At 46.2% G+C, this 16,076-nt stretch overlaps 1 protein-coding gene across 4 annotated transcripts in view; it reads left to right on the top strand.

Moving 5' to 3' along the window:
- Positions 1-16,076, top strand: part of SULF2 (sulfatase 2) — a 126,340-nt gene that overhangs the window by 75,830 nt on the left and 34,434 nt on the right. For all 4 annotated transcript variants that reach the window (XM_004469925.5, XM_058287200.2, XM_004469926.5 and 1 more), the window contains exon 4: positions 2,475-2,626. In XM_004469925.5, the coding sequence (XP_004469982.1) occupies positions 2,475-2,626 (152 nt within the window). The remainder of the gene's footprint in view (positions 1-2,474; positions 2,627-16,076) is intronic.

Genomic DNA, 16,076 nt, shown 5'->3' with positions numbered 1-16,076 from the left:
ATCAGCTCTTCCCTCAGGAGCACCCACTTCCTGGCTTCAATGAAGTGCTTTCCTTTGCCCACACTCCCCTGGGGATTCCAGAACCAATGGCTTTGGTTCCTAAATGTTTTCTTGCCCCTGGACGGTGGTATCAGCACCCGACAGGTCCCCAGAAAAGCCTCGACAGGAATCTGGGCTCCATCAAGCCTCCCCTGGCCCAGGTCTCTTCTCTGGGCCCGCAGGCCCTGGCAGCGCTCTGTGCTGCTTCCAAGGTCCCAGGCAGAGAGGCCCACCCATCCTCCACTGGCAGCAGCTCCCAACCCCAGCCCCCTCTCCTTCTTCTGTGGACTTGCACTTCCCCTCTTTCTCTTCTCGCCTGGAGTTCTGAACTGAGTACTTAGTACCTGCTAGGCACAATACTAAGCATTGGCTTGCAAAATTGCTTCCAACCCCTACAACAACCTTGAACTTTCTTATTCTCATGCTCTCAACAATACCCATTGAATGTCTCTTAGCCCCCACCACCCCGTCCTCATCTGGAAAGAGAGGGCTGGAAAAGGACCTTTGTTTTTGGAAAAATTCTCAAAAGTGTTTCCATTTTTTTTAAATGGCATCCTCCATGCCCAGCGACTATTATTGTTTTCATTTCCAACAGGATGGATTCATTTTGCCTATTTTTATACTTCATATTCATGGGATGATGCAGCATGTATTCTTTTATATCCAATTTATTTCTCTTAATGTCAGGTTGTTGAGATGCAGCCATGTTACTGACTGTAAAACTGTTAGTTGATTCTACTTCCTGTGCAGTATTCCACTCTATAAATAGACAATTTATTTTTGCACTCTTTTGTTGATGGACGTTTGATTTGTTTCGAGTTATTTTCTATTTCAAAAGGCGCTGTTATATATGTTTTTGTACATGAGTTTTGGTGAATGAATGAGCACATCTCTGTGAGGTAAATACCCAGGATTCAAATCGAGTCAGAAGGTGCGGATGTGTTCCAGTTTAGTAGACACTGCCAAACAGTTTTTCCCAGTGGTTGGACCAGTTTGTACCCCATCAGCAGTGTAGGAGAGTGCCAGTTGCTCCATACCAACAGTTGGTATTGTCAAATGTTTTAATGTTAGCCATTTTGGTGGCTTTGGAGAATAAAATTCAAGAGGTCCATAAATGTGGGGGGAAAAAACTACACTTTATTTTCACTTACTTGCATCTGAAATTTAGCATTTGCTTCTATTATGATCGTAGGCCACAAACCATACTATGTTAATATATTCTGTAACTTTATCCCCCTAAAAACCACCAATATTTTAGTATGCCATTACAATTGTTGAATATATCATGAGATAAAATATTTTCACTTTGTATTTCTTTGAAATTACCAGGCTCTTCTGCTAGATCTTGCTTTTAATAAGTTAATTTAAAAAGTACATTACTGTCTTCCAAATTCTTTTACTCTTTCAATAACTATATTTCAAATTAATTGATTTTTAAAAGAACCAACTGCGAATAGGAAAAGATGTCAAAGTTTTTCTAGGGCACCCCAGCAATGGCCCAAGTTTGTTCAGTGTGGTATCTCTTGGATGCAAAAAAATGTAGTCCCCTGGCCAGCTTGCTGCTAGGGCATGGATGAAGCACCAACCTGTGTATCGTGACTGAATGACTGCAGCGTTCTCGTTGTCACAGTGTACACAAGGCACATGGCATTTTCTGACTGCCCAGGTGGATTTAAACAAGTAACAGCTGCTCAGCTTCACCTGCAGACTCCAGTGGTAATTGTCAAACTCCCTATTTACAGTATGCTGCCTGGAAACCTTCCCAGAAGAACTCTCATGCAAAGATTACACCTTTTTCCAGATGAGGATATTCCAGAAGATACTCTTAAGAATGTAGTGGAAGAGTTCCTCAACCACAAAAAGTGCCCAGATGTCTAGACAAATACACACAAAAAGAGGTTTCCCAAGACTGTGGCCTCCACTTGGAGAGTGTTGGCTGCAGAAGGCAAATTGCAGAAGTTAACAATGAGATGATTGAAACTCATGAGGAGTTTCTGTCCCAGGGGACACTATTGAACAACTGTTAACACCTGCTACAGGTGCTGAGTGTTTGTGGGGAAAGATCAGGAACGAGATAGTCCTTCAATAGAAAATTACAATAAAATGCGTTTTATAGAATTGTTTTATTGCATATTCTAATTTGAATGTTATAAATGATAATAATAAAAATGTTTACTTGGTTAACTAAAAAAACACTAACTGATTTTCTCTGTAATCCTCTGTATCTTAGGTTATGCATTTTTAAACATTTTGAGAAGGGGAGTCAGTAGGTGTCGCTTGGCTGTCAAAGGGCTCCGTGGCACAAGGGCTGGGTTGTGCTGGGGCCGTGGGCACACAACGGCCTAGTAAACACCACGTAAGCCCCTTGGGCCGGGTAAGGATGAGAGGAGGCTGTGCTGCGCTCCCTCACCGGGTCTCCTGCTCCTCCCGCACAGCTTTCTTTGGGAAGTACCTCAATGAATACAACGGCTCCTACGTGCCACCTGGCTGGAAGGAGTGGGTCGGACTCCTTAAAAACTCCCGCTTTTACAACTACACACTCTGCCGGAACGGGGTGAAGGAGAAGCACGGCTTCGACTACTCCAAGGTGAGTTCCTGGGAGAGGCGGTGTCGCCCAGAAGCGCGACTCTGGAGCTGGAATCCCTGGGTTTGGGTGATGCCTGACGCTTACCTAAATGTGTGGTTTTGAGCACCTTGCTTATCCTTATACTCTCTGCTTCTCAATTTTTTCACCTCTCAAATAATCATCTCTGTTTCTAAGGGGTTTATTTTTGAACATGTGGCAGAAGCTAAATATTCTTAAGAAGCAGGCACCTGTCTATCAAGGGTACAGTTCCATGAATTTTCACAAACCAAACACACCTGCGACCAGCACCCAGGCCAAGTCAGCCCCCCACGCCCCTCACACAAGGGTAACCACGGTTCAGCTTCTGAACGTTGTAGGCTAGCCCTGTCTGGTTTTATCATTATATGTACTTCACATGGTACATGCCTTTTTGCATCTGCCTTCTTTTGCTTACCTTTAGGGGAGTCGTCCACGCTGTGACGTGTGGACATAGAGCCTTCATTCTTTTTGCCTAGCTTTCCATTGTGTGGCTACACCACAATTTATTTCTTCACTTTATTACCGGGCATGTAGGTATTTCCGGTTTGGGGCTTTTACAAAGACCGCTGCTTAGAGCAGTCCCGTCCATGTCTTATATTTATTCCTAAGTGTGGAACTGCTGGGACATAGGCTATCTGCATGTTCAGCTTTAGGGGACACTCAAGTGGTTGTTCCCTGCCTCGTAGTTTTCCTATCTCTAATTAAGGCTCAGCTCACAGACAAGGAAGTGCCCAGACCTGATGGGAATGGCTGGATGCATTTTTGCATGTGCACCTGGGCACTGCCACCCAGATTGAGAGAGAGAAAAGGTCCAGCCTCCAGAAGGTTCCCTCATGCCCCTTTCCTGTCAAAATACCCAGAGGGAACCTCTGCCCCGATTTCTGTCACCACGGATTGCTTTTGCCTGCTCTTGAACGTCACATGAACACCACAGTGTGTGCTCTTTCATATGGTCTCTGTCATGCAATGCAATGGCTGTGGGACCCATCCGTGTTGTTGCATGTATTGTCAGTTTGTACATTTTTATTACTGTGTCATTCCATCATATAAATGGACAACAATGTATTTCTGTATTCAGCAACTGATGGACATTTTGATTGTCTCCAGTCTGGGTCTATTATGAATTCAGCTATAGTGAAGATCCAATTACATGGCTCTTGGTGGACATATGCACCCATTTCTCTTGGTTATATACTTAGCAGTAGAATCACTTGGACATAGAATAGGCATATGTTGATGGATACTGCCAAATTGTTTTCCAAAGCATTGGAAGCAGTCTATACACCAAGCCAGAAATATTTGAGGGTTCCATTGCTCCATATTCCATATCAACTCTTAGTACTGTCTTTATTATTGTTGTTATTATCATCATTATTATTATAGCCATTCTCCTGGAGTTGTAGTGGTATTTCATTGTGGTTTTACCTCAAAGGTTTTTGAGGATCATGTGAGTTAATGCATAGAGCATTAGAAGAGCCCCTTGCAAATAGTAAATACTCCATGTGCTTTTAGCTTAGGTCAGGACTCAGAAAAATTTCTATATAGGACCAAATAATAAATATTTTAGGCTTTATGAGCCATATGGTCTCTCTCCCAAAGATTCAGCTCTACTGTTATAGCATCAAAGCAGCCAGAGATAATACATAAAAGACTAAGCATGGCTATTGTTCCAATAAAGCTAATTACAGAAACGGGCAACAAACCAGATTTGGCCCACAGTTTGGAGTTTGCCAACTCCTGGTTTAGATAGTAAGGAGAAGGAGGAGGAGAGACTGCAAGTGATGTTTCATCCAAACTTTCCATAAAAAAAATTTTTTTTTAAAATCTGGAGACTGACAAATATCTAAATCTAAATTCCCGTCTTATATCCTCAAAGTGGGCCCTGATGTCCCCGCCCCACCCCCACCCCCCCAGCTGATAGAGCCTCTCATCAGACTGTCAAATCCATCCCTCTCTCATGCCCCATTCCTACTGCCACAAACCTAGGGCCTGGGTGTTGTGATTATCCCTTGAGGCCCACCCTCCCCATTGCAGGAGTCACCAGGGGACAGGAAGCCACACAAGCAGGGTGACAAGCTGAGAGTGGTAGTGGGGATTGCAGAGAATATGCCTGTCTAAAAGAGGGCCACAAATGCTCACATCAGGCCTATTGTACCCACAGAGAAAGGTGGGCCCCGGATGACCAGGGTTTCTGCGCAAAACCTGCACAAATGTGGATTTTTTTTTTCCTCTGAAATCTCCTAGTTTTTAAATATTGGCAACTACTTCCTACCTGTCTAAAATCCTGCATGAGCCAAGCATGTCTGAGAGCCAGGCCTGGCCCACGGGGATGCAACCTTTGTAGCCCGTTGCATTGTTCTTCCACCCACCACCCTCCAAGGAGAATGCAACGAGTTTCACACTCGGAGTCAGCAGGCTCAGGTTCAGTCAGCGGCCTCGGGTTCAGAGCCCAACCCTAGCATGCATTACATGACCTCAGCTATGTTACCTACTCTTAAAAGCCTCGATTCCCAAATCTGGAAAATGGGCACAGCCATGCATACTTAATAATATGTACTTCTGTTTATTGAGTATACCTACCTTATGCCAGCCACTCTACCTCGTGCTTATATGTACTTCTAGTCTTCACAACAATTGTATGAGGCAACTGGACTAGTCAAATTATAGTATATTATACATTCAGTCATGCATTTAACAAATACTTATTGAAATCCTACTATGTGCCAGTCACTGAACCAGGTTCTGGGTATCCAAGGGTGGGCAAAAGCAGGCCCAGGCCGTCCTCATGGAGCTCACAGTCTGGCACATGAAAGTGTTTTACAAACTATGAAGTGATGTGCACCTCACCACAATGAAGAAATATGTGTGCACACACACACATGCATGTATCAGCTGTCTCCTATTTCAGAAGTATGTACTATTTCAGCAAGTCGAGCTTTGTCAATTATTGCAACCATCTCAAAGTCTTTTACTAGTGCTCTCCTGCCCTGAATTTAACCAAGTCTTGCCCATATTCTCTTCCGTGAAGCCTCCCCAGATTACCCTAAACTTTAGGGTTTGTCCTTTCTTCAATAAGAATGGGTTCTCTCAGTTATTTGTGAACACAAACTCAATTCAAAATGGCTTCATTGTATACAGGAAATATATCAGTCCATTTAACAGAAAATCCAGCAGTAATGGCTTCTGGCATGGCTGGATCTAGGGGCTCAAACAAAGTCTTCCAGAGTTGGTTTCTCTTTGCTCTGGGCTCTGTTTTCCTCTGCTGGGCCCCCTTCACATATGCTACCTCCAATTAGCAATATGGCTGCCCTTACTTCCTCTCAGCTTCCCACCAGCAAGCAATCTCAGAGTCTCCTTCCCAGGATTCCCAGCAAGCCTCATTGCATCTAATTGGCTCTGGACCAGTCACATGTCTATCCCTGAACCAGTCAGAGTGGCTAAGACAATGCAATGTTTTGATTGGCTGTAAGTTACATGCTTTACCCTTAACCAGGGTTGGGGGTAGAGGGACTCCACCCTGCAAACACTGGCTGAGAACAGATCCCCAAATGAAAATGGAGTTTCCGCTGGAAGATGGGTGATTAGATGCTCAGCAGCCGAAAGCACCCTATCCCACTTCCCTTCTGGAAGTACCAACACATTTGGGCATCCTCCTACCTTTGACAGGCGGTCACAGCTTCCTTGACCTCCTAAGTGAATCAGTACAAAAGTCCTGGTGAGGGTGTTTAGTGGCCCTGTTGGATTCTTTGGAAATAAAAATCGCAGCCTCTTTGAACCAGACACACTGTCTCTCTCCTCCCTGCCTCAGTGTCAGCAAATTCAACAAATACCATTCCTTCTTTTTTTTTTTTTAAATTTATTGAAGCCTATCTCTCATACATGAACATTCATAAACAATAAGTGTATAGTAATAGTTGTGAACTTATAAAACAAGCACATATACCATCGTACAGGGCTCTCATCCCTCAGCCTACCGCACCATGAGGCTTGCACTGTTGTTAAACATTTTTAACTAATGATCAAAGAGCATCCTCAAAATATTACTACTAACCAAAGTATTTTCCCCCAACCCACCCTATTATTATTATATTCATATAATTTATATATGAACCTACATAAATAAGTGTATAGTAAAAGTTCTGAACTTACAAAACAAACATGCATAACATCACACAGGGGTCCCATAATATCAACCCACCACCAACACCTTGCATTGTTGTGAGACATTTGTTACAAATTATGAAAGAATATCATCAAAATCTTACTACTAATTATAGTCCTTATCTTACATTTTGTGTATTTTCCCCCAACCCACCCTATTATTATTTTTTAAATATTTTTTAAGACAAGTTATAAACTTACAAAACAATCATATACGTGTGCAGAATTCCCAAACAACACCCTTCTATCAACACCACATCGTGGTGGAACATTTGTTACAGATTATAAAATAATATTCCACTCCCTCCTTTTTAAAATCCATTGCCATGCCCTCTTCTTGTGTCACAGCCGTGCACAATCAAGTTATCCAGAGGTATTTCGGGCCCTCTTGGGGCCGAGGATGGGGGCGTAGAAGGTTGTCTGTGCGCAGGAAATGGGACAAGACAACAGTCTCCCCCAGTGAGGAAGAAGAGCCCTGTGACAGAGCTGAGAGGACCTGGGGCCTGGGAACTGGGGCATTTGCACAGCAGGACAGGCGGGTTCCCCTCTGGAGTCAGAACTGGCTCAGGTCCAGGCATCAAATCAGCAGAGGGCAGCAGTGGGTGGCAGGGAGCCAGAGCACCCAGAGGAAGCAGGCGTGAACTTGGCATCCAGCCGAGGCAGAGCTCGGCAGCCCTGGGTGCCGGCCCCATTGCTCTGGGCCGAAAGACACCCCTGCCAGGGCAGGACGTCACAGCCTCGGGGCCACATGGGATGGCCAAGGTGGGAGGAAGCAGCCTCCCTCCCCAAGCTCTCCCCTCAAAGGCCCTCTGAGGACACTGTCCCAAGTTACTAATCCCACAGGTGGCAGATGCCCTGAAGGGATCCTGGTGGCAGGGGTGGAAGGAGAGGCAGGGGAGATGAGAAAAAGCAAGTGTCTACGCAGAAGAAGGTTGGAGAAGGCAGGACAGTTAGCAAGAAGGGAGATGGGAATGATGTTTGCAACTAGAGTGGGAGAGCTGTTGGGAAATGATGAAATGTTGAGAAAATGATGAGAAGGCACAACTAGTCCAGGCGCAGTCTGCGTTGGCAGCATCTGTGAACCTCAGTGCGCCACTGCCATGGACCCAGTGCCTCCCCTTCTCTGTCTTTATTCTGGAGAAAACCTCACTCGTGTGCAGGAGGCAGACTGGCTGAGCAGTTAGTTGCAGCTCTGTTTGTTATTGAAAGAAAACAACAACTAGAAAGTCCCACCAATATAGGAAATGACTAAACGCCAATGAAGTCCCTGGAAAAGGACGAGGAATCTGTGTGCAAAGCCAGAAGAAGGGCCTTTCCACCACCCTGCTTCAAGAGCGCCCCTCCCCTTAGCACTCCCTCCCCTCACCCAGTCACCCTCTGGGGCGATGCGCCATGTGTATATTACTGATTTCTTTGTCAATGGTCTAGTCCCTGCCCCCATGGAACATTTAAGTGCCATGAAGACAGAGATCTTTCTTTATTTTGTACACTGCTGTATTTGTTGGATGAATGAATAAATATATACCGTATGGTATGATTAATATAAAAAGATGCATATATTATCAAAAATATTAGAGATAAGTGTGAACAAGGATGTGGAAAAGTTTGTGTATTGCTGGTGGGAATGTACAATGATATAGCTGCTATGAAAAAGTTTAGCTGTTCTTCAAAATGTTGAACATAGAATTACCATAATACCCAGCGGTTCTACTCCTACTTAGATAACCAAAAGCTGGGACTTAAACAGGTCCTTGCACACCGATGTTCCTTGCAGAATTATCCACAGTAGCCAAAAGGTGGAAGCAACCCAAGTGTCCATCAACAGATGAGTGGGTAAGCAAAATGTGGTATATCCAAACCATGGAATATTGTTCAGCCCTAAAAAAGGATTGAAGTTCTGATGCATGCCACAACGTGGAGAAGGCTTAAAAATAATCTGCTGAGTGAAATAATCCAGACACAAAAGGACAAGTATTGTATGATCTCACTTATAAGAAATATTTAGAATAAGCAAATTCATACAGACAGAACTAGAATAGAGGCTACTAGGGGCTGGAGGAGGAGGAAATGAGATATTGCTAATTGGGTACAGAGAAAGACTGAGAAAGTTCTGGAAATAATGATAATGGCTCCCCATCCCTGTGAATGTACTTGATACCACTGAGTTGTACACTTAAAATGGTTTAAATAGTAAACTTTAAGTTACATATGGTGAATGGTTCACCCAAGGGCACACAGCTACAGATGATGGCGCTGCGATTCAAACCCAGTTTTGTCTGACTCCAGAGCCCTCTGCCTTTGTGAATTGTCATTGCTCCTTGAAGGGACACCTCTGCACCCCACCCCTCAAACCAGGTCTCAGGGAGCAAAACCGTTGGTTCCCAGGCACAGCCTCAAAATGGCCCAGTGATGCTCACGTGGGGCTTCCCAGGAAAGTTTACCTTGTCCTGGGAGCCCTCAGACTCCAATCTGGGGAGACGCCCTGAGAAGGGGTGAGTTGGCTTGTCTCTCCCCAGTTCAAATGGGGCAGAAACTCGGGCCTCCACGGGGCAAATGAGTGAGAATGTGGGGAGGCACCCGGGGTCCAGGCAGTGTGAGGCGCTAGCTGCGGCCCCCACTTGGCCACAGCAGCCACCCTGTCTCTAGCTTCCCCCCTCGTCCTTAATCTCTTCTCCCCGCAGCAGCCAGCGGGGGAGGCCCCACGGCCCACAGCCCGGAACCCTCCGTCGCAGATTTCCCCACACCCCAGCACTCGCCATCTTCTGAGAGTTGCTCATCGTCCTTTCTGGAGCAGCCCATCTGACCGCCCCCTCAGAATTCCTCCCTGACAAGCCACTGGCCCTGTTTCATGCTCCTCTCTTCTAACAAAGCTTTTCCACACCTTGAACTAGGCCGTCAAGGCCTTGGGAGCTGAGCCGGGGCACAACTCACTGCTTCAGCTGAGAAGAAGCATGGCAAGACCGAGGCCTGACGAGTGAGGCCGAGAGCCTCGCCACTAGGATATGCCCCCGCCCCGGGGAGCGCGTGTCCAGAGTTCTCTTGGCCAGCCGCCCTGCTGGCAAGCCCCTCTGCTTCCCGAGAAGTCTTAGTGCTAAAGGACAACTGGAGGAAAATGGATGTTTTTGTCCAGAGGCCACAGGCCAGCCGTTTCCTTGCAGATCCTCTTGGCTTCCTGATAAAATTAAGTTGTGGGAGGTTATAGGGAGGGCACAGAGAAGCCCGAAGAGGGGATACAGGGGGTAAGGTGGGGACATGCCCCTTGGTGTCAGGAATTAGGTCAGGCAGGGCTTCCTCCCCATGGTTGTCTCCCAGCAGTGACTGGAGATGCTCCTGGCAGGAACGAGTTGCCAGAGTCCCGGCATCACCTCCTGCTTGCCTGTGACCTGGTGTGGGACGCGCAGCTCCTGGATGCTGAGGCGTGCCCACCCAGACTTAGGGGTGTTGGCGGGGAGAGAATGGGCCTGGTCTAGAGCCAAAACGAGGCAGAGGGATGACTTCCGGATGGTCTGTCAGCCATTTTCCCTGTTTCTAGAAAATTCTTCCTGTGGGCTGCATGGTCTTCTCACCTTTCTTGCTCTTCCTGCGAACTCCTAACCTCTAACCCCTTCCACATAACTGACCCCAGGCACCCCACTCTCAACTTGTCTGGAACTAACTCAGCCATTATCTTCCCCTGGACCCTCCTCTTTACCTTCACCAGCTGCCTGGGCCAGGGAACAGCAGTGGGGGGCTGCGCCGGCTCCCGCTCAGTCACCGCACACAGCCAGTCGATGGTCACGTCCATTGGGTCTGCTCCCGTCTCCAGACTTTGTCTCCGCCTCCCCAGGCCCCATGGCCCTTCCCTCCGACGCCTGGGCTCAGCTCGGCTGCTGTGACCAGCGGGATGGCGGGTTCCCCTGGGCCGGTCCCCAGGGCTGTGTGACCCCAAGTGGGGTGTCGAGCACGTGTCAGATGTGGTCATTGCAGGCGTCCTGAGACCGCCAGCGAGTTCAGGGAAGGCTTGGCAAAGGAGCGGCGTGGGAGGAGGAAGACGGAGCGGGGGCGGGAAGTCACAGGCCTGCCGGAAGTGCCACGCCACCACACAGCGAAGGTGTAGGCTGCTCCTGTCGAGAGCTGTGTGCTTTGCATCCCGTAATACTTTTTTTTAAAAGTTATAGAAATTACATTTTGTAATTTTTCTGTCTTTATTTTTTTAATATTACATTCAAAAAATATGAGGTCCCCATATACCCCCCACCCCCTCACCCCACTCCTCCCCCCATAACAACAGCCTCCTCCATCATCATGAGACATTCCTTGCACCTGGTGAATACATCTCTGAACACTGCTGCACCTCATGGTCAGTGGTCCACACCACAGCCCACACTCTCCCACAGTCCACCCAGTGGGCCATGGGAGGACGTACAATGTCCGGTAACTGTCCCTGCAGCACCACCCAGGACAACTCCAAGTCCCGAAAATGCCCCCACATCTCATCTCTTCCTCCATTCCCTACCCCCAGCAGCCACCATGGCCACTTTCTCCACATCAATGCCACATTTTCTTCAATTACTAATCACAATAGTTCATGAATAGAATATCAGTAAATCCACTCTATTCCATACTCTATTCCTCCATCCTGTGGACCTTGGAATGGTTGTGTCCACTCCACAGCTATGTCAAGAGGGGGCTTGGATTCCACGTGCATCCCGTAACACTTGAACTCCTCACAGTACCTCGAGAGGCTGGAACAGTTAAGCACCCCACACAGGGCTTCCGAAAACTAAATGCTCCTGTGTCACCCCTCCCAGGCTCATTCTTCTCCCTTCCTGCCGTGCCCCTGAGGTAGCCAATAGCCTGAGTTTGCTACTAATCATTCCCATACATGCCTTTATTTTATTCCACACACTGACATCTCAAAATAACATATTTTATGTGTTTTTAGACTTTATATAAATAGTATCGGGTGGCCAGTGTAGCTCAGTGGTTGAGCTCCAGCTTCTCATATACGAGGTCCTGGGTTCAATCCCTCGGCCCAGTACCTCCAAAAAAAAAGAAAAGAAAAGAAAAAAATAAATGGTATCATATTGAATATATCCTTCGACAACCTGCTTTATCATGTCGGTAAGATTTATCCATTTAGTTCCAGTTTATTCTTTTTCACTGCTGCATAATCTCATTTTATAAACAGACCCCAATTTATTGGCTCTCTCCTAGGAATGGATGTTAATGGTGGTTTTTAAAAAAAAAAGTTTTATCACAACCAAATAGGCATAGAGTTTTAAAAAACTGAGTATTAAAGATGAGGTTTGTTGTGAGAAGTAGTCCCTTTCCCACCCCCTCCACTGGCCAGAGGCAGCGAGGTTCAGCGGGTGGCTGCCCCCCCTCTGATGCCCACACTCGCTGCCATTTCCTGATCCATCCACTCAGGGCCTGGCTTGACGTCCTTTCAGGATATGAACCCTCCTCTCTACCCATGAGAGCGTGGCACCATTTTTAGGTCCACTGTTTGTTAGTACTTTTGTAATAAGAATTTTCTAATGCCTTTAAATCACATTCCATAACTATAGCAATAGTTCTTCATTTTATGTAATAAGTACAATGATGTAAGATATTATATAATTTTTATATAATAGATTCTACAATATCCCCCTTCTTAACTTATTTTTCCCTTCTGAAATTAATTGTAAAAAATATTCAAAGAAAAGAGAACAACATACCAAAACTTACAGATGCAGCAAAGGCAGGATTCAGCTAGGAAACTCAGAGCTCTAACTGCCTGTATTTAAAAAGAAGAAACCAAACCAGGAACCTATCCTCACATGTGGAGAAACTAGAAAAAGAAAAGCAAACCACACCCAGAGTAAGCAAAAGGAAGGAAATAATAAAGATTGGAAGGGAGCTAAATGAAATACAGAATAAAAAAAAAAAAAATTAGAGAAAATCAACAAAACCGAAAGTTGCTTCTTTTAAAGGTTTGTCAATTTTATTGATCTTTTCAGATGAAAAAAGAGGGAGGATACAAATAAAAATATCAGAAATGAAAGGGGGCATCCCTGCTAACGTTACAGAACTAAAAAGGATTATAAGATACAGTGAACATCTATGTACCAACACATTAGACTGCCTGGATGAAATGAACAAATTCCTAGACATACAAAAAAATTCAAGAAGTATATAAATTAACAAGTGACTTTCTCCTCTTCTCTCCCCTTATCTCAGTCTCCAGCTAACACTTTGATCGCTCTCCTTCTAGATTTTTCCTTGGTCCTCAAAAAAACATGAGGTTAGAGATTTGCCTTCTCCCTCTACTCTTCTCCCCACCTCCCTTTCCCCTCCCCCTCCCCCCCAAACACGAAATGAAAACAGAATCCTCCTGGATTCTGTAGCTTGCTCTTTCCCTCAAGAGTGTACCTTGGACAACTTTCTGTTGTGTCCCACTGCACCAACACCTTGAAGGAAGAAATAGGGGAGACCTAGCAGGCCTGCCCCAAACTGCCCCACAATGGGACCAGCCGTGATTCCAAAGAAAGAGTCACTAAGCACCAGAGTGGTCAGTCCAAAAGCATCTATTAGGGAAACTGACAGATGGCAAGAAGTTCCCTTGAGAATGTCTGCACCTATGGCACCTGTTCCGCAGGTTACACATGGTTAGCGCTAAAGCGGTAAAATGCCAGGGTCTTGAGTGTTACAGGGAGGGTTATCTGAGGAGGGGGCAGCGGTAAGGCCAGTCCTTGGTCTTGGGACACACTGTGTGGCTCACACAGTCCACCCCATTGACCGCCCATCCACCTACACACACACACCCTCTTCTACAAGAGTCCTGTAAGACTGTTTTTCCTGTTTTTTTGTTTTTGTTTGTTTGCTTTTTATGGAAAGCTATTGTGAATTTTTTTTTTAATTTTTCCAAATTCTATTCAATTTATTCATTTTTTAAAAGATAATTACATTCAAAAAATATGAGGTCCCCATTCACCCTCACCGCCCCCACCCCACCACTCCCCCCACAGTCGGTCTAGTTGTCACAATTCCTAGAAGGCTCGGCAGCAGCACCTTCCACGAGCTACCCTACCTGACAAACCAAGCCTTCAGTTGAGTCATCACCCACTTGACTTAGGAGTGGCCATTGCCTTTGCAAGTGAGCTAAGGATTTATTTACTTTAGCTTTTTGTATCTAGAATGTAGACCAAGCACTGAGTTTTTAATAAGGTGCATGCTTCCCCTTGTGCTGCGGAGAGATGTGGGCCATCAGTTTTGTAGCATGTCTTGTGCATAGCCACAGTTTCTTGATTTAGTGTGGAGAGGCTGTGCTCAGTGTCGTGGCCATGATTACAAACTTTTGGGAGGTTTCTACCTAATCATCATGTCAATATCACCAAAGATCACAGAATCCCCCGAGAGACTATAACCCTCTCTCTCCAGATGGGCCCATTTGAAGGCACTGGAATTGTGTTTGAGATCCTAGAGTGCCTCCAGGGAAGGCCGAGAGTCCATCTCCCTCTCCTCCAGTGGGTAGCTGTGGTCACATTTAGGAGAAATCCTATAGATAGCAGTCACTGCTAGTTAGGGCAATTGTGTAGGGGCATTTTTTAGGAGCCATATAGCCCAGATATCTACTACCATTAATTGGTTGATGGTCTTTTATGCGGTTTCTTTGTTCCCAACAGAGGGCGGGTGTGATCGGGCACCTCTGGTAGAAGTTAGCCAAACAAATCCATCCCACAAGTGGGTGTGGGACTTGGTGCCTTCCCGATGACCATTCTTTCTGAGTCCTTGCTGGAAAAGGTTGGGTTGTGCCCTGGGGTGTTTAGCTCTGCTCCCCATGAGTTGGCAGTGTCAGCTATAATGTCAGTGGTGTTCAAAGTTGACATTTCCTTTTGTTTGGGTCCAGCATTGGACCACCTCCCTGTCATGATCTTGAAGTGAATCAGCCCACCAGGGTGCACCCCCACAGCTGTTCAAAAGGCCTGAGGTTGCAAACCCAACCATTAGATTGGTTGTATGAATCTGCCAGGTAGTGGGCCCAGGCTAAAAATATATTTTAGTGGTGCACAAAGCATTAGCACAAGCTGTTAGCCATAAGAGACAACATAAGTTAGCAGCAAAAAGAACTCGTTAGGAGCACAGATTGGGCTATTTCACCCTTCTGCTAAAAGGAGACCAGTGCGGGGTTCTCTTCCAGCCTCTGCCACAGCAGGGACTCGCCCTGGCTGACTCCCCCACACCTTTCACCCACCACAGGAGGGGCTGCCCCGTCCATGTGCCCTTCAGGATGGGACACCCACCTACCCATTGCCACCACGTCTCTCTGGGTCCTCTCTCTCGTAGGAATGTCAGGGTTAGCTCTAGAGTGGCGAATGGATCCCAGTCCATCCGTGGGTGCTGTCCACCCCAGACCCCAGGTATTATTCTTGTACCTGGGGTGATGGGGAGAAGAGCTCATAGTGTTAGCCCATCTCAGGTGGCATTTAGCTCTGTTTCCATCCTCACCTGGCTTGGGCTAGGGCTGGCCCTGCTAAGTTCCTATCAAAGGCTGGCTACCTCCCTTTGTGGGTGCTTTAGTAAAGTTTCTAAAGGCCTGTGGTAGGACTCCTGCCCATCCTTTTCTAGCAGCCAAATCTTGGCATGTTTCCAGGGGTTTACGGGGAGGGCTGTTTGGGGAGGGGGCAGAAGTGAAGTCCATCATCAATCAGGTAAGAAATACTATGTGCATCACACTTTCCACGTCAGTAGCTACAGGTCTACTGCCTTTTTAATATTTATGTAGTGTTGCATACTAGGAAAGCTATATAAGTTAATTAATCCTATTGCAATATGTTTTTGCTTTATAAACAATATTGCAGTAACCATCCTTGTGCCTCTGATATCACATATGAGTGTCCCAATAGGAGTGTATCTATAGATCACATCAACAACAGTGCGTAAATGTTTGATTACATCAACAGTGCGTAAATGTTGTACTGTTGACTTTGGAGCAGAACCTTTTATACCTTTTTCCCCTAGAGTGATAGTGTCTCTTTGTGAAAGTGGTGGTTTTGGAAAGAGCTGTTTTCCAGGTAGCAGAGGGTAAATTTCAAGAACTCATTACCTTCAAGAGATATTAGCAGGAAGCAGACTTGGCCCAATGGATAGGGCGTCCACCTACCACATGGGAGGGCTGCGGTTCAAACCCTAGGCCTCTTGACCCATGTGGAGCTGGCCCATGCGCAGTGCTGATGCACGCAAGGAGTGCCATGCCACACAGGGGTGGCCCCGTGTAGCGGAGCTCCATGCGCAAGGAGTGCACCCCATA

Source organism: Dasypus novemcinctus, chromosome 24 (assembly GCF_030445035.2).
Source record: "Dasypus novemcinctus isolate mDasNov1 chromosome 24, mDasNov1.1.hap2, whole genome shotgun sequence".
Classification (NCBI taxonomy): domain Eukaryota; kingdom Metazoa; phylum Chordata; class Mammalia; order Cingulata; family Dasypodidae; genus Dasypus; species Dasypus novemcinctus.
Note: the sequence above shows the minus strand (reverse complement) of the source record. Positions and strands in the feature narration are given on the sequence as shown.